The sequence below is a fragment of the Haliotis cracherodii genome, unplaced genomic scaffold, assembly GCF_022045235.1.
Source record: "Haliotis cracherodii isolate W230 unplaced genomic scaffold, xgHalCrac1.p SCAF_19, whole genome shotgun sequence".
NCBI classification, from domain to species: Eukaryota; Metazoa; Mollusca; class Gastropoda; order Lepetellida; family Haliotidae; genus Haliotis; species Haliotis cracherodii.
In genome coordinates, this window is record NW_027266274.1 from 18071949 (window position 1) to 18091449 (window position 19501).

At 43.4% G+C, this 19501-nt stretch overlaps 1 protein-coding gene across 1 annotated transcript; it reads left to right on the forward strand.

Moving 5' to 3' along the window:
• Positions 1-3472: 3472 nt before the first annotated feature.
• LOC139467169 (uncharacterized) lies at positions 3473-18348 on the forward strand. The gene is made up of 11 exons (XM_071248893.1): positions 3473-3662; positions 7631-7722; positions 10154-10708; positions 11048-11314; positions 12080-12228; positions 14175-14358; positions 14711-14875; positions 15750-16126; positions 16580-16700; positions 17425-17504; positions 18203-18348. The coding sequence occupies exons 2-11, from the start codon at positions 7656-7658 to the stop codon at positions 18248-18250; spliced, it is 2013 nt and encodes a 670-aa protein (XP_071104994.1). The 5' UTR covers positions 3473-3662; positions 7631-7655; the 3' UTR covers positions 18251-18348.
• The last annotated feature ends 1153 nt before the right edge of the window (positions 18349-19501 follow it).

A 19501-nucleotide genomic window follows, 5' to 3' on the forward strand; every position in this document is an offset into this window, starting at 1 on the left:
AATTTTAAAAAATACCTTTTGGTTAGGTATGCGTTTGGGTAGAGTAAAAAAGCAGTTAAACAATTTTCAAATCCTGTTTTTCTTAATTTGTTTGATTTCTTCTTGTCCTTGAATCTCGTTTACTCGCTGACACCAGGAACTGCAAGATTTGACCAACTAGTTTTGGTAATCCTAGTTTGTAATGACACTGCTGTTTAAACAAAGAATCTGTATTTCTTAGACATTACATGGGAAAAGCAGCCTGTGGTTGCAACAGTCACAACCAGGAGGGATCCACTGCATACACATGATACATGGCCACCGACGTGGTCCGACACATGCAGGTTGCCCAGAAACACTTAAACCTATAACCATAGAAACACATCTGTATTAAAAACAATATAGTAGTTACTATTGTGACGTAGATTTTATGTCCTATAAAATTCAAATTTGAAACATTCAAAACTCTTGCTCGAACGATGTGGCATGTTTTAAATACGCGAAATTTGCAACTGTTCAGAGAGGCAGTCTGCCTGTAACAAAGTGGGATTTCGTTTTTATGTCTTTATTTTCGATAACGTTTTTATCTAACCAGGGATACCTACATGTATCCGTCTTTATCTAACCAATGATACCTACATGTATAAGTCGTTATCTAACCAGGGATACCTACATGTATACGTCTTTACCTAACCAGGAATACCTACATGTATCCGTCTCTATCTAACCAGGGATACCTACATGTATCCGTCTTTATCTAACCAGGGATACCTACATGTATACGTCTTTATCTAACAAGGGATACCTACATGTATCCGTCTTTATCTAACCAGGGATACCTACATGTATACGTCTTTATCTAACAAGGGATACCTACATGTATAAGTCTTTATCTAACCAGGAATGCCTACATGTATACGTCTTTAATTAACCAGGGATACCTACATGTATACGTCTTTATCTAACCAGGGATACATACATGTATCAGTCTTTACCTAACCAGGGATACCTACATGTATCCGTCTTTACCTAACCAGGGATACCTACATGTATCCGTCTTTATCTAACCAGGGATACCTACATGTATACGTCTTTATCTAACCAGGGATACCTACATGTATCCGTCTCTATCTAACCAGGGATACCTACATGTATACGTCTCTATCTAACCAGGGATACCTACATGTATCCGTCTCTATCTAACCAGGGATACCTACATGTATACGTCTCCATCTAACCAGGGATACCTACATGTATCCGTCTCTATCTAACCAGGGATACCTACATGTATCCGTCTCTATCTAACCAGGGATACCTACATGTATCCGTCTTTACCTAACCAGGGATACCTACATGTATAAGTATTTATCTAACCAGAGATACCTACATGTATAAGTCTTTACCTAACCAGGGATACCTACACATATAAGTCTTTACCTAACGGAGATACCTACAAGTATCCGTCTTTATCTAACCAGGGATACCTACAAGTATCCGTCTTTATCTAACCAGAGATACCTGCATGCATCCGTCTTTACCTAACCAGGGATACCTACATGTATCCGTCTTTACCTAACCAGGGATACCTACATGTATAAGTCTTTACCTAACCAGGGATACCTGCATGTATGCGTCTTTACCTAACCAGGGTTACCTACATGTATCCGTCTTTACCTAACCAGGGATACCTACATGTATAAGTCTTTACCTAACCAGAGATACCTACATGTATAAGTCTTTACCTAACCAGAGATACCTACATGTATAAGTCTTTACCTAACGTGGATACCTACATGTATCCGTCTTTACCTAACGGGGATACCTACATTTATAAGTCTTTACTTGACCAGGGGATAACTACATTTATCATACCTGTATGTCAGAATGATGAGATCTGATTGGTTCACGTTACATTGATTAAATACTTTGTATCCCGCCTTGGAGGGCAATACAATTCTCAGCGAGGAAAAAATCCTTTATTCCCGCCACGTACTAGACAAGAGGGAAAGCACGCTTTTTCCGAGTCAATGAAATTCACGTGACATAGCACAAGTTCACCTGAGCTCAGTCGAACATCTGTTTGAATTAATTCTTTTACAATGTCATCTTAAAAGATGTCGATAACATAAAGTTATTGTAGGTATCCCCTCCGGCACTTGGTGTAAAACCTAACGCGGGACGCATGAAACTTACCACTGTGACACTGCTGCAACGAATTCAGCTGTTCGATCAAACTGAGGCTGAGAGAGAGAGAGAGAGAGAGAGAGAGAGAGAGAGAGAGAGAGAGAGAGAGAGAGAGAGAGAGAGAGAGAGAGAGAGAGAGAGAGAGAGAGAGAGAGAGAGAGAGAGAGAGAGTGTACACGTGTCACTGCCAGGGAGGTGTTAAGCCTAAAGTCATCACTGGCACCTCAGTATAGTTTTCTGATTGAGTAATGGATCCGTAGTGAAAACCCTAAGCCTATACCTGGATAGTGCAAACACCAGACACGTGAAGGCATCTCACACCGCGTGACGTCAACCCATGCATGACCCGCTGCTGGTAATGCCATTTGTGGTATTATAACGATCGCGAAGCTAGTTTAAATAGTGAGTGAGTGAGTGAGTTTGGTTTTACGCCGCTTTTAGCAATATTCCAGCAATATCACGGCGGGGGACACCAGAAATGGGCTTCACACATTGTACCCATGTCGGGAATCGAACCCGGGTCTTCGGTGTGACGAGCGAACGCTTTAACCACTAGGCTACCTGACCTAGTGATAAAACTGTTGTGATAAAACTGTAGGAGCAGGGATTATGACTAGATCGCTTTAACCACTAGGCTACCCGACCGCCCCTAGTTTAAATAGATCACTCAGAATTACACAACACTGCTTTCAGTAAACAATATAAGATTCAATGCTATCTCGGAAACTTGGAAAAGTGCAACTCTCCCTAGCACGTTAGGATCAATTTGTGTATACGTGTGTTCATCGTCTCTTGGGGTTTCCATGTTATATAACCCTCCCCACTCACCCCCACCCCATCCCCCAACCTTATCTCCTTGTAGCAGTTCACTAGATCCCCGGGGTATTTACACGGTATTATTATTCCTTAAACACAGACACTCGCAGGTATTGGTCCGAGCAGGTTGAGTTTACTTACCTAATGCACAACCCACACAGCACAACGCAATGCTTCCAAAGCGACCTAGGCCGGCATCGATGGAACAAGCTTGATGTTGTCAGAGCAAATCTCGAACGAGCTCTAAGTCGCCTTTGGGACTCAAATCTTTGCTCTTTAAACATGAGGTTTTATACACCATTTCTAAAATTCTTGATTTACGCAAACAAAACTGCAAGAGCTTGATGCAATTAAAACATTCAACTTCCTGGTTGTGAGATCTGACATGTGCCCCACCCTCGTCAGGACCTCCATAGTACTCCCTCAGTGTTGACTCCATGACAACGCACACTAGCTATCTACATCGTGGGATCACCGATCTCAGCAGCTGTTTGCACAAATAATCTTTGTCTATTTACTAGATATAAATAGAGTGATAGATTTGTAGCCTGAATTACACAGACAATGAGAAGGTGCGTGTAATGTTTAAACCTCATACAGTCTCAACTTTTGAAGTACATCAGACTTCTGTATCTTGTGAAGAGCACCAATTACTTTTGGGAAATTAGGAAATACATAAAAAAGTGAGTATTCAATTTATTCACATGGGCTCTCGCTTACCTCACTCTTCATGTCGACATTAAATATCGGCTACCCGAAAAGCGATAGCATGACATATGCATTGTCAAAGCTAGCTATGATGCTAGTTTAGGTCGTCAGTTGAAAGCTCTGGTTATCAGAAGGACGCTAGTATAGCTTGTCAATTCCAAGCTCTTGTTATCAGAAGGACGGTAGTATAGCTTGTCAATTCAAAGCTCTGGTTATTAGAAAGATGCTGTCAATTCAAAGCTCTTGTTATTAGAAGGATGCTAAAGCGGCTTGACGTTTTATATTATATATTCGATGCTTTGCTTTCCTAAAACATACCTTGCATCGGTTGAATATCTTGTTCAAATTCAAAGGTCATCTTGTCAAACTCTAGTGTGCTGGGATAGAAGGGCACCTACCTATATTTACCAATATTCTATCTAAGAGTAACCTACTATATCCTACCTTCTTCATAACCCAAGAGCTAATAATTTAAACTATCGCCATGGAAAAAAGCGCACACGTACGGGTTTCAATATACTATTACTGCATGACATAAGAGATGGGGGAGAAGCCGTATAGTTTAGCGTTCGCTCGCCACACCGAAGTCCCGGGTTCGATACCCCATACGGATACAATGTGTGAAGCCCATTTTTGGAAGCCCCGCCTTGCTATTGCTGGTACATTGTTAAAAGTGGCTTAAAAACATACTCACTCACTTCTTTCTAATATCATAGCTCTACCTTTTTGAATGCAATAAAAATGATGACATCAATATCTGCAATAGTGTAGGGTTATTCTGTTATGAGTTAATTATATACTATTATTAAACTATATTGTGATCTGTAATCATCATCATGTGACGTCACCTGTAGGTGATGGTGCTGGACCCCCCCCCCCCCCCCCACTTCCCCCCCCCCCCCCCTACACACAAACTTTACAGTCTGTCTGGGGAAGGCTGATACAGTGCCAGTGCTCTGGTAACCCATGGACGTGGCCTCTCTTTGTCTTGCTTCTCAACTGATCTCTTGATCCCTTTAAAAGTCACAAATGTTAAATAAACATGTGCATAGGACGAATAGCTTAAAGGTTAACGATTTACACAGTTCTGCTGAGCATGTGGTTTATTATCGTGCGTTGTTGCTTACCATAAAGACCCACAGACAGGCCCCAGGTTGCAGGGAAATAACTGATTGTAAAACTGCACAGAGAAATGTGGTCGGTGGATGAACACATTTTCAACGAACCCTATACACATGCGATTCATATAGATTCATATGGTCACACGAGTTATACATAATTTGAAAGTGATACTTGAATATAGTTCTTGAAAGTGATACTTGAATATGGTACTTGAAAGTGATACTTGAATATGATACTTGAAAGTGATACTTGAATACGGTACTTGAAAGTGATACTTAAATATGGTTCTTGAAAGTGATACTTGAATATGGTACTTGAAAGTGATACTTGAATTTGGTACTTGAAAGTGATACTTGAATATGGTTCTTGAAAGTGATACTTGAATATGGTTCTTGAAAGTGATACTTGAATATGGTACTTGAAAGTGATACTTGAATATGATACTTGAAAGTGATACTTGAATATGATACTTGAAAGTGATACTTAAATATGGTTCTTGAAAGTGATACTTGAATATGGTTCTTGAAAGTGATACTTGAATTTGGTACTTGAAAGTGATACTTGAATATGGTATTTGAAAGTGATACTTGAATATGGTATTTGAAAGTGATACTTGAATATGGTTCTTGAAAGTGATACTTGAATACGGTACTTGAAAGTGATACTTAAATATGGTTCTTGAAAGTGATACTTAAAAGTGATACTTGAATTTGGTACTTGAAAGTGATACTTGAATATGGTACTTGAAAGTGATACTTGAATATAGTTCTTGAAAGTGATACTTGAATATGGTTCTTGAAAGTGATACTTGAATATGGTTCTTGAAAGTGATACTTGAATATGATACTTGAAAGTGATACTTGAATACGGTACTTGAAAGTAATACTAGAATATGGTACTTGAAAGTGATACTTGAATATGGTACTTGAGCATGGTACTTGTGTGGGCGTCGTATTTAGGCATGATACTTGAACATGTTACCTGAACATGTTATTTGGACATGGCCCTTTGACATGGTACTTGGACATTGCACTTGGACATTGAACTTGGACATGGTACTTGGACATGGTACTTGGACATGGTACTTGGACATGGTACTTGGACATGGTACTTGGACATGGTGCTTGGACATGGTGCTTGTTACTTGGACATGGTACTTGGACATGGTACTTGGTCATTGCACTTGGACATGGTACTTGGACATGGTACTTGGACATTGTACTCGGACATTGTACTTGGACATTGTACTTGGAGTGAGTGAGTGAGTTTTACACCGCTTTTAGCAATATTCCAGCAATATCACGGCGGGGGACACCAGAAATGGGCTTCACACATTGTACCCATTTCGGGAATCGAACTCGGGTCTTCGGCGTGACGAACGAACGCTTTAACCACTAGGCTACCCGACCGCCCCATTGTACATGGACATGTTACTTGAGCTTGTTACTTGGACATGGTACTTGGACATGGCACTTGGATATGGTACTTGGACATGGTATTTGGACATGGTACTTGGACATGGTACTTGAGCATGGTACTTGGATGGGCGTGGTATTTAGGCACGATACTTGAACATGTCACTTGAACATGATACTTGAGCATGGTACTTGGGTGGGCGTGGTAATTAGGCATGATACTTGAACATGCAATTTGGACATGGTACTTGGACATGGCACTTGGACATGGTACTTGGACATGGTATTTGGACATGGTATTTGGACATTGTACTTTGACATAGTACTTGGACATGGTACTTGGACACGGTACTTGTTACTTGGACTTGCTACTTGTGCGTGGTACTTGGATATGGTACTTGGACATGGTACTTGGACATTGCACTTGGACATTGCACTTGGACATGGCACTTGGACATGGTAATTGGACATGGTACTTGAGCATGGTACTTGGATGGGCGTGGTATTTAGGCACGATACTTGAACATGTTACTTGAACATGATACTTGAGCATGGTACTTTGACATGGCACTTGGACATGGTACTTGGACATGGTATTTGGAAATTGTTACTTGGACATGGTACTTGAACATGGTACTTGAACATGGTACTTGAACATGGTACTTGGACATGGTACTTGGACATGGCACTTGGACATGGTACTTGGACATGGTATTTGGAAATTGTTACTTGGACATGGTACTTGAACATGGTACTTGAACATGGTACTTGGACATGGTACTTGGACATGGTACTTGGACATGGTACTTGGACATGGTACTTGAGCATGGTACTTGGACATGGTACTTGGACATGGTATTTGGAAATTGTTACTTGGACATGGTACTTGGACATGGTATTTGGAAATTGTTACTTGGACATGGTACTTGGATATGGTATTTGGAAATTGTTACTTGGCCATGGTACTTGGACATGGTACTTGGACATGGTACTTGGACATGGTACTTGGACATGGTACTTGAGCATGGTACTTGGACATGGTACTTGGACATGGTACTTGGACATGGTATTTGGAAATTGTTACTTGGACATGGTACTTGGATATGGTACTTGGACATGGTACTTGGACATGGTATTTGGAAATTGTTACTTGGACATGGTACTTGAACATGTTACATGGACATGGTACTTGGCCATGGTACTTGGACATGGTTCTTGTTACTTGGACTTGCTACTTGTGCATAGTACTTGTGCGTGGCACTTGTGTGTGATATTTGAACATGATGCTTGAACAGACTATATCGTTCTAACATGCAGTTCAAGGAATGTGTAGCATTCGAAATTATGAATGCTTTAGTTTGGGTTGTATTCTTCGCTCTTCGTTACAGGTGTGTTTTTATTTGTAGCCTAGAGGCCACGTCACGACCGAAGATGTGGGCAGGCATCCTGCTGACTTTAGTTGCTATGGCAACACTTCCGACACCCACTATACAAACACGTAAGTAACGTCCAGCTTTTTTATATACTCATGAATCAACGTACCTGCGTGATCTCAAGCAAAATGCCGGGACCCTTTTGATCCAATAACATCATCTTTAGGGACAAACTATTCGATATTCAGTGGCTGGGGATTTTAAAAAAAACCATTGTCCCCGAAAATCTTAAAAATAATGATGCTTCGGACTTTTATAAAAATTCAGGCTCATAGTTCTAAACATAAAAATTATGTGTTTTTCGAATAGTCCGTCCAATGAAATGACCGAATAGCCCGACACTGACGATAAGCGTCCAATGAAATGACTCTCATATGTGGGAGATGTTCTGTGGGAAGTTACTAATTAGAGACATGGAGATGGTAACATTTGGTGACGAATGTGTCCAGGGGTATTCAACATAATGGAATGTCGATGGAATGCCCTGAATCTCATATTTTCAAACTAAATAATGAAATCCCCCCCCCCCCCCCCCCTCCCATGGTAACACGGGGTAGATAGAACGTGTATTATATGTTGATGACTCAAGTGTACTCATCGAATGTGGTCCATCTTTCGTTTATACCCATGCACTGCACCCAAGAAGCATCACCGCTGATAATACTGTAACAGATAGCAGCTGCGCTATACCAATAAAAGCGACAAAACCCTTTCCATATTTATAAGAAATATCTGCTGAAAGCAAAGTCGATTGTACGTTTCCGACTATATCATGATCACCCCACATGGGTAATGTGTGAAGCCTATTTCTGGTGTCCCCCGACTCAAGTAGCAAATAGTGATGATAACAGGTGTTCCTGAAAAGGTGGCCCCATCACAAATACATGCAAAGACAAGTCAAGTGTTTACCTAAAAGGAAAGCCTATGAGAACATATGGAACAAGGCACATTTGGATTTGCATAGGACATCAGGTTTAAGTGCCGTAAACCTGATCTAAGAACTTTAAAAAAAGAGTCTTTAAAACAAAAATAATCATAAACGCAATGACCTACTCACAGACATGCTAACTGGTACTTGAAGTAAGAGAGGCTGAATCCAACGTGTCATATCTTTACTATATACATAAAGCGACAAGATTGGTACTAATGATATATAATGATATATACTACAGATGGATACATAAAAAAACCTGATACTTGAGGAAATTGAATAACAATTGATGGTACAGATATGTCCATACACAATTGTACTTGAAGACGTAATATGAGGATAAATACTTCAAATATGTACATAAAAACTGGAACTTGGAGAAGTGACATTAAGATAAATACCTCACATATATACATACAAACTGGAATTTGAAGACGTGATATGAGGATACATGCTTCAAGTATGTACATACAGATTGGCACTTGAAGACGTGATATGAGTATAAATATTTCAAATATGTACATGCAAACTGACACTTGAAGAAGTGCAATAATGATAAATCCATCAAATATGTACATACAAACTGGCACTTGAAGAAGTGCAATATAATAAGTCCATCAAATATGTACATACAAACTGACACTTGAAGAAGTGCAATATAATAAATCCATACAAAATGTACATACAAACTGGCATTTGAAGAAGTGCAATATAATAAATCCATAAAAAATGTACATACAAACTGGCACTTGAAGAAGTGCAATATAATAAATCCATCAAAAATGTACATACAAACTGGCACTTGAAGACGTGCAATAATGATAAATCCATAAATATGTACATACAGACTGGAAATGGAAGAAGTGCAATATAATAAATCCATAAAAAATGTACATATAAAACTATAAAACAGACGCATAGTCGCAATGTAGGTCGGTACATCCTACAATGTTTGTGTGAATGGTTTGGGCTTACCCGTTAGATAGTAACGGTCGCTACTGCGTCAGAAGCAGAATACCAATGATGTAATTAGCATCCTTCACCACAACGCTATCGAAACAAATAGGTGCACTGAAACTTCGCCCCGACACACAGGCTGTGGGTATTCTCTGGGACTTTCCCAGTGTTTTATCCGTGCTGATGAATCTATGTCCAACTTGTCCGGGGCAATCATAGGAAGTCGTCAAGTTAACATCTTATAGTAACGTTCCCCCTAAAACACAAAAGGCTATGTTTTATGTTTGTGCTGATTCTACTTCGTAAGAAACTAGGCAGTTATAGTTTGTTATCCCATGTGTAATGTCAACCGCCGTGACCGGTATATTGAGAAAACTCGTCTCATTTAAACAGTTAATTCCCTCAGTTTATAGAGTATTAACAATAATCCATCAAACATAACTTGCAGTAAATTGAGTGTAGTAAGTAGCAATGAACCTAATTGACATAACGGTATTTCTCGGAATCTCTTTTAACGAGTTTACGAAATACAATACACATCCGTGTCCAAATGTCGATGTTGTTGGCATTTAATCACAAGCGTCTATCTAACGCTGCAATGTTTTCAGTAAAAGGATGCAGCTACCCCCCTGCTGACGTACACGTTGTGTTTGAGGCGTCGACCCTGTCCACGCAGTTCCTGGGTGGCATCAGAAACTACCTTGACCAAGTCGAACTATTCGTCCTGGACGCCAAGTCCACCAATCCCGACACACGGGTCAGCGTGACCGCGTTCACTGACCAAGGCCCCAGCGAATATGTCTCCATCGACTCCTCTGTGTCACAAAATCAGATCCGGAACATCATGTCAGGAGTGACCACCACCGCCAGAGCAGGAGTCGTCTCGGAGACTCTGGCGTTCCTGGTCAACAAGAACATCAGATCGACCGCCAATGGTAACCCAATCACGCTCGTACTCATCTTCACCAGCCCCCTGTCCTCCACGGCTGTCGTCAGAGACTACGTCAACAGACTCTCTGCCGTCCAGGATATCGACGTTCGGATATTTCCAGTGGGTCTTCTCGCCTACAACTCGGCATCTACGATTCCTTTTGTGTTCAACATACTTGGAAATAGCCTTGGGTTCTCGCAGTTCATCACAGACAACAGTCTGCAGTGCAATGGTAAGATGAGCGTTTATCATAGTTAAACAATGTTTGTTGTATATGGACACACTCCGTCCCACGTCGTTCCGTAAACGTTGTGTCGACTACGTGTGTCCATTTAGACGTTATATAGGCGTAATGTGGACATTGTATTGACGTTGTGTCGTCGTTGTGGAAACGCTGTGTAAAAAGTGTGTAAATATTGTGTATATGTTGTGTTGACGTTGTGTAAATGGTGTTTAGACGTTGTGTATATATTGTCTTAGTTGCAGTATTACATCAATATTTTCAATTCATTTTTATATAACATACATAAACATCAAATTCAAATAATGTCCTGCCGTCTCTCTAACACAGGGTCAGTTTCAGGGCGTACTAGCACCCTGCCAGTTCCAATTTCTAGTACCGAGACCCCTGGGGCGTCGGCCCCGGGAGCAGCATGTTCGAACTGGCACGGTGGCGAGACTCTTCTTTTCCCTTACCCTGGCCGCTGCGACAAGTACTACCAGTGCAGCGAGGATGGACCTCACGAGCAGACCTGTCCCATGGGCTATCTGTACGACGCGGACAAGATGGCATGTGACAACCCCAGTACCGTCCTACAGTCGCCAGTCGGAGGGTGTGGTAAGTGCTACTAATCTAGACCAATAAAACGGGAACTCAAATTTCAAGATTGCAGTCAGAACATGTCTACTGGCAGCAGAACCTACATATCCGTCACAATCCTTTTAACGACATATTTGTTTATAACTAATGCAATCACTCGTCATCTGTCGTCATTGCTATTTCAGATTGACGTCATCCTATGTCCATCTCACAGTGACCACTGATCCAGATCACTGTCACTTTTCTTCAATACTTTCTCTACTGACTCTTGTTAAAAATACTTTCTCTATTGACTAGTATTCTAAAATATTTCTTCTCCAGATTACCATCACTACTTTTCGAGATAACTGTCATCACTATTCCAGATTACTGTAACCACTATTCGAGATTACTGTCACCACTATTCCAGACTACTGTCATCACTATTCCAGATTACTGTCACTACTATTCCAGACTACTGTCACTACTATTCCAGATTACTGTCACCACTATTCCAGATTACTGTCAACATTATTCCAGATTACTGTCACCACTATTCCAGACTACTGTCACCACTATTCGAGATTACTGTCACCACTATTCCAGATTACTGTCACCACTATTCCAGACTACTGTCACCATTATTCCAGATTACTGTCACCACTATTCCAGACTACTGTCACCACTATTCGAGATTACTGTCACCACTATTCCAGACTACTGTCACCACTATTCCAGACTACTGTCACTACTATTCCAGACTACTGTCATCACTATTCCAGACTACTATCACTACTATTCCAGATTACTGCGCACCCTCTAGCGTGACTGTCCACCCGTTCTCCGACTCATGTGAACTGTACTACCAGTGTGAGCAGGACGAGTACGGCCCGACCCTCGCGCCCCGGTGTTGTCTCGCCAACCAGGGCTTCCAGGTCAACCGAGGATGTCAGGTCTGCTTAGAATCACCCCAACAAGGCCTTATTCTTACTTATTACCTAATTGCGCCCCTTAGGCAGAAATATGTCATCGTGGGTTCGAATCCCGGTTCGCCATGTATGTTTCTTGGATTGTCAGCACCATACCCTTGGTCTTGGGTTTCATCAAAGTGCGAAATGTCTAAGGTCAGCATCCATCAGGCTTACCTCCCACAATAAGCTCTGATATAACTGGAATACTGTTCCAAGTGGCGTTAAACCCAACTCACTCACTCACTCACTCACTCACTCACTCACTTGCCCTTGTCTATTTCAGCTATGGCACCACATATAATGAGTGTCAACAAAGCATGTCGAATCTCTCGAAACTAACGTTCGTATAAGCATCTTTGTGTGATAAAATAGAAGGCTGTGTGTGTGACCTACTGGTCGAGGACACCGGAAGTAGTGCTGGGTTAAGTCATTTAGCCAGGACGGATCCAATGGTCGTGTAGCTAGGGCGGGATCCAATGGTCGTGTAGCTAGGACAGACCGTATGGTCGTGAGGCTGGGACAGATCCTTTGGTGGCGTAGCTAGAGCGGGATCCAATGGTCGTGTAATTAGGACAGACCGTATGGTCGTGAGGCTGGGACAGATCCTTTGGTGGCGTAGCTAGGGCGAGATCCAATGGTCGTGTAGCTAGGACGGGATCCTATGGTCGTGTAGCTAGGGCGGTATCCAATGGTCGTGTAGCTAGGGCGGAATCCAATGGTCGTGTAGCTAGGGCGGAATTCATGGTCGTGTAGCTAGGACGAGATCCTATGGTCGTGTAGCTAGGGTGGTATCCTATGGTCGTGTAGCTAGGACGGGATTCAATGGTCGTGTAGCTAGGACGAGATCCTATGGTCGTATAGCTAGGACGAGATCCTATGGTCGTGTAGCTAGGGAGGGATCCAATGGTCGTGTAGCTAGGACGAGATCCTATGGTCGTGTAGCTAGGGAGGGATCCTATGGTCGTGTAGCTAGGGCGGTATCCAATGGTCGTGTAGCTAGGGCGGGATCCAATGGTCGTGAGGCTATGACGGGATCCTATGGTCGTGTAGCTAGGACGAGATCCTATGGTCGTGTAGCTAGGGAGGGATCCTATGGTCGTGTAGCTAGGACGGGATTCAATGGTCGTGTAGCTAGGACGAGATCCTATGGTCGTATAGCTAGGACGAGATCCTATGGTCGTGTAGCTAGGGAGGGATCCAATGGTCGTGGAGCTAGGACGAGATCCTATGGTCGTGTAGCTAGGGAGGGATCCTATGGTCGTGTAGCTAGGGCGGTATCCAATGGTCGTGTAGCTAGGGCGGGATCCAATGATCGTGAGGCTATGACGGGATCCTATGGTCGTGTAGCTAGGACGGGATCCTATGGTCGTGTAGCTAGGACGGGATTCAATGGTCGTGTAGCTAGGACGAGTTCCTTTGGTCGTGAGGCTAGGACGAGATCCTATGGTCGTGTAGCTAGGGAGGGATCCAATGTTCGTGAGGCTAGGACGAGATCCTATGGTCGTGTAGCTAGGACGAGATCCTATGGTCCTCCACCTGGGACAATAATACCCTAACGTGAAGGGAAAACAGGTCCTATTGTCGCGTAGCTAGCACATATCATGTGATCGTTTTGCTGAGACAAGGCCCTATGGTCGTGCTTCAAGGGCAGATCCTCTGGTGGCGTTGCTAGGACAGATCCCATGGTCCTGGGTTCCGGCCTGATCTGTTGTTGGACATCACCATTACCGCGTTCAACAATGGCTTCACTTGGCCTTTTAGGACGACGTGGTACAACTAAAATACGTTCCATGCAACGTTGAACAACTACGTACATGTTCTTCTTGGCGACTCCACGTGCGTCAAAGTACTGATGCCCCGAGCAAATGGATGGGCACACCAGTTCCTAGGAATAAAACAGGTAGCAAGGTGCTCGTTCTTTGTTGTAGTCGGGGGTGAGCTGTGCCGCCCGGAACTACACGGACCCAGCGTCTTGTCGCAGCTACTACCAGTGTGCGGGGGGAGAACTTGTCTCCCAGTGTTGCCCCGGGGGGCAGAGGTTTGACCCTCACCTTGGGTACTGCACTGTGGGAGAGACGGAGTGTACCGTCCCGTGTGGTGGGGAGCAGCCAGGTATGTAGAGGTCGCTCACTGTTTTAACACAATTACTTGTTGTTAGTGGTGTTTTTTGACACCGCACTTAGCAATATTCCAGCTATATGACGGCGGTCTGTAAATAATGGAGTCTGGACCAGACAATTCAGTGATTGACATCATGAGCATCGATCCACGCAACTGGGATACGATGACATGCATCAACCAAGTCAGCGAGGCTGATTACCCGATCCCGTTAGTCGCCTCTTCCGACAAACATAGTCACCTTTTACGGCAAGCATGGGTTGCCCGGCGTTAAACAACAAACAAACAAAACAAGATAGGAATGTAGTGCCAAGATTTCCACACAGACATTGTGCATATTTTGCAGCCTGCATGCACACGGCGGACCCTGAGTCTCCCTGTAACTTCCTTACCCCCGATCACGCCCGCACCCACAAGAGACGGTGCCCCGAGAGGCAGGCCTGGGACGCCACTGTCTGCTCGTGCAGTAACCGTGTACCGGGGGCTGACACCTGTTTGAAGGAACTACAAGGTATGTACAGTGACAGACAGACAGCCACTCACTCACTCACTCACTCACTCACTCACTCGCTCAGCAGTAGTAACACTCACTTACTCACTCACTCACTCAGCCACTCACTTACTCAGCCACTCGCTCACTCACTCGCTCACTCACTCAGCCACTCACTTAGCCTCTCATTGACTCACCCAGCCACTCACTCATTCACTCTCTCACTCACTCACTCACTCACTCAGCCACTCACTCACTCACTCACTCACACACTCACTCGCTCAGCAGTAGTAACACTCACTCACTCACTCAGTCAGCCAATCACTCACTCACTCAGCCACTCACTCACTCACTCACTCACTTACTCAGCCACTCACTCAGCCACTCACTCACTCACTCGCTCACTCACTCAGCCACTCACTCAGCCACTCACTCAGCCACTCACTCACTCACTCAGCCACTCACTCACTCACTCAGCCACTCACTCAGCCACTCACTCAGCCACTCACTCACTCACTTACTCAGCCACTCATTGACTCACCCAGCCACTCACTCACTCACTCACTCAGCCACTCACTCACTCACTCAGCCACTCACTCAGCCACTCACTCAGCCACTCACTCAGCCATTCACTCATTCACTCACTCAGCCACTCATTGACTCACCCAGCCACTCACTCATTCACTCATTCACTCTCTCACTCACTTACTCACTCACTCACTCAGCCACTCACTCACTCATTCACTCACCCAGCCACTCACTCATTCACTCATTCACTCTCTCACTCACTTACTCACTCACTCACTCACTCAGCCACTCACTCACTCACTCACTCACTCATTCAGCCACTCACTCACTCAGCCACTCACTCACTCACTCACTCACTCTGATTCAGAATGCAAGCTGGACTTCCTGACTGACATGAACGACGGAGGCCAATGGGGCTTCAACGACAACTCGGGCACGTGGAAATACGTCGGCAATGTTGACGTTGTGTTCCTTGGGGGGTACGGCGTCTTCCAAAACTCCGCCTACCTCACCGTCTACCACTACCAGAACATCGACTGGCCATACCCCGTGTGGGTGAGGGTGACCTTCCAGTACTTCTCGTCAAGCAGCTCCGGGCAGGTGCTCGTCAGTAACGGCTGCTACAACGCAGACCCCGGTCAGGCCACGCTGTTCATGACTGTAAACCCAGCCGCGAGGACACTCAGCGCCGGCATCAAGACCAACTCCACCGACTACAGCCAATCCCTACGATGGAACTTTGCGGTGGGTTTGACCCTTAGGTCATCTTCTCGAGCCAAGGGAGTTAACTGACTATAACAGTCCAGTTTCTACCCTTGCCGAACTTGGCTGGAATTTCTGAGTTTGTGTTTGGCTGGACTTACGAGTCAATGCATAGTTCAATCAAAATAGAGTAATGAAATCGACCTCCGATGATCTTAAACTGCCATGAAGATTTCGGTTGATTGCAGGATTTGAAAGATGTATACCGTTCATGTTTGAAATCAAGGTGCTCAGGCAACTTACCGCTAGGCAAGACAGGTGTTATTACGATATAGATCTTAATTATCGATCATACCTCTTGACTTAGGGCCGCCATTTTGTTTAAAGAAATGAAAGTTATGCGATAGGTGGAATCTGATTGGTCAATAGGAGGGACATAGAAGGGACATAACTTGTAATATGAGTGTAAATGAAACGTCATCTTTATCCTCTCAGACAAGCAGCGCCACCTGGCTGGTGGCCACGATGCGTTATGATGGCCAGAGCCTCGATCTGAACATTAAGGACAGAGATGTTGCGTCATCAAGCACGAGCGAAAGTGTTCAAGCGGAAGGCGGTGAGCATCTATTTTTGTTTATGAACAATCGAAATTAAAACAATTGCATTTTCAAGGCATTCATCGTTTGTTGCTGATGCACAAGGGGAGAAAAAACATATGATGATTGATTGAAAAAAACTGCGAAATTCAAACTTGAAGAAGCAAACCAATCTCACGCAAAATTCTTTCTGCTACCTCTGTAGCTTCGCCATAACAGACTAGTCAAGGGCGGATCAAGCATTTTTTAAAGGGTGGGGTCTAAAATCCCAGTTTTGTGGATCGATGCTTATGTTATCAATCACTGGATTGTCTGGTCCAGACTCGATTATTTACAGATCGCTGTCATATAGCTTGAATATTGCGGCGTTAAACAAGAAACAAACAGTAAAACAAAAAATTCGGAAATGCTGCCAATGCTGATCGGGTCCTTTTGGACGGAGCCGAGCCGATTGAAACTGCTCAATAAACAGAGGGAAGGTGTTAGGTTGAGAGCACAGGTGAGAGGCCAGGGCGGAGGTTTAAGGCTACAGTCTTATGCAACATGCTGGACCCTATCGCTAAACTCAACGTGATGCATTTCTTAACTTAGACATGTGACGGTCATTGTTTTGCAGACAACCCGTCACACATTGAAGTGGTCAATTCAGATACATAACACATATAATGTGATCAAAGTACATACAACAACAGACTTTCGTTTTCATTTCTTACGTGACTTTATGCACTGATATTGGTTGGACAGAAATCGTCAGAAGTCCGTGTGCTGTGAGAATAGGCCGAGGCAACAGGGGAGAGCCCATGTTTACAGGCAACATAGACGAGGTGAGACGCGCTGCATCCGAATGGGTATATACCGATCTCACAGAGGTCAAGTCACATATACCGACCTCATGGAGGTCAAGTCACACGTACCGACCTCATGGAGGTCAAGTCACACGTACCGACCTCATGGAGGTCAAGTCACATGTACCGACCTCATGGAGGTCAAGTCACATGTACCGACCTCATGAAGGTCACGTCACATGTACCGACTTTATGGAGGTCAAGTCACATGTACCGACCTCATGGAGTTCAAGTCAAACTGTAATCAAATGCATTGCAGTACGTCGTAATGCAAACAATGTGAAATATGAAGATGATATTAAAGTGACACAGTTGTCAGTGAGATCTACTGATATCAGTGTACTTACGTATGAAAGTGTTGCTGCTGTAGTAACAATGCCGATATCATAATGATGCTGATACGTACATACTGATGTTACTTAAATTGTAGTGTTGCTGATATTGTTCAGCTGCTGTATCATAGGCAGCTTTTTATGAGGCATCGATATATGGTGGCTATTCTTATCCCAATTGCGTGGATCGATGCTCATGATATCAATCACTGGATTGTCTGGTCCAGACTCAATTATTTACAGACAGCCGTCATATAGCTGGAATATGCTGAGTGCGGCGATTACCAACAAACACAAAAATCATTCATCAATAATGATTCTAAATCTTTGATTTCGTGTCTGTAGGTGTCTATATACGCCACATGCCAGTCTCCACCTGCTGCTGATGTCTGAAGTTGTCGCCCCGGACGTATCCGCAAGTCTCCGTCCTGGCGCGCAGTTTGACCCTCGTATCATTGTATTACACACGACAGTGTGCCATAAACAGCACCTCCAGCAGCTCCTCTCATGTGTTTATTGTGTCACTATGGTTACTTACGAGTTAGGCGCAACAATAGCACAACCCTTACACAATGCAAGCACAACCTGAACACGACCTCAATACCGCAACACAACCTCAACCTGAACACGACCTGAACATGATCTGTATTTGACCTGAACATGATCTGTATTTGACCTGAAACTGTGAATCAAATAATAGATTATTCACATTGGTGGAGGGCGTGTATTCTTGAGGGGTTTGAACACGGGTTTGTCCAAAGAATTATTTTGTCGGTCAACAGATTTGGATTTGACACCGAATACACGCTCGTCCGATTTAGGAATGGCAATTATGCTGATAATTATGGAGGTACATTATGCAGACAAAAGACATTTCTGGTGTCCCCCGCCGTGATATTGCTGGAATATTGTTAAAAACGGCGTAAAACCATACTCACTCACACACTCAAATTCCAATATGCAACTGTATTCACGAATCAATGGGAGATAACTCTCATTTATTTTTATTCTTGTCAGGTGTTCTATTTTAAAGTTCCGTGTGTTGTGTGGCATTCACACTGTAACATCATATACTACTCAAAACAAGTTAAAGAACACCCACAATTTAAGACCATTTTTTTCAATATAATCAGCCATGACTGACTAACCATGGCCATATAAAAGAATCAGGCGTTCTTTAACTTCTTTCGAATAGCATATATTTAGATTTTAACCTGATTTATTTAGAGAGTATTGCTATGACCCGCCACGGGCTGACGGCGTGATGGTCCCTTAAAACCCCTAAAAAGAGCCATAAATGAATCAATTACATTTATAAGTCCGTGGAATGTTGTAAAATCACATACGTCTGTGCAATTATTGTGATTTAGTGAATAGTGAGAGCATTTCAACATTCTCTCCATAGGTATAATTTGGAATGTGACAGCTAACTTTTATGAAAAAAAACCCCTCAGCCCCCCCCCCCCCCCCCCCCCCAATGAAAAAGATAACATAACGAATCACACACACACACACACACACACACACACACACACACACACACACACACACACACACACACACACACACACACACACACACACACACACACACACACACACACACACACACACACACGCACATACACACACAGACATACACACA

Coding starts and splice junctions, on each gene's coding strand:
- LOC139467169 (XM_071248893.1), top strand. CDS start 7,656: ATGTGGGCAGGCATCCTGCTGACTTTAGTTGCTATGGCAACACTTCCG. Junction 10,709..11,047: donor CAACAGTCTGCAGTGCAATG/GTAAGATGAGCG, acceptor TCTCTAACACAG/GGTCAGTTTCAGGGCGTACT. Junction 17,505..18,202: donor TTACAGGCAACATAGACGAG/GTGAGACGCGCT, acceptor TCGTGTCTGTAG/GTGTCTATATACGCCACATG.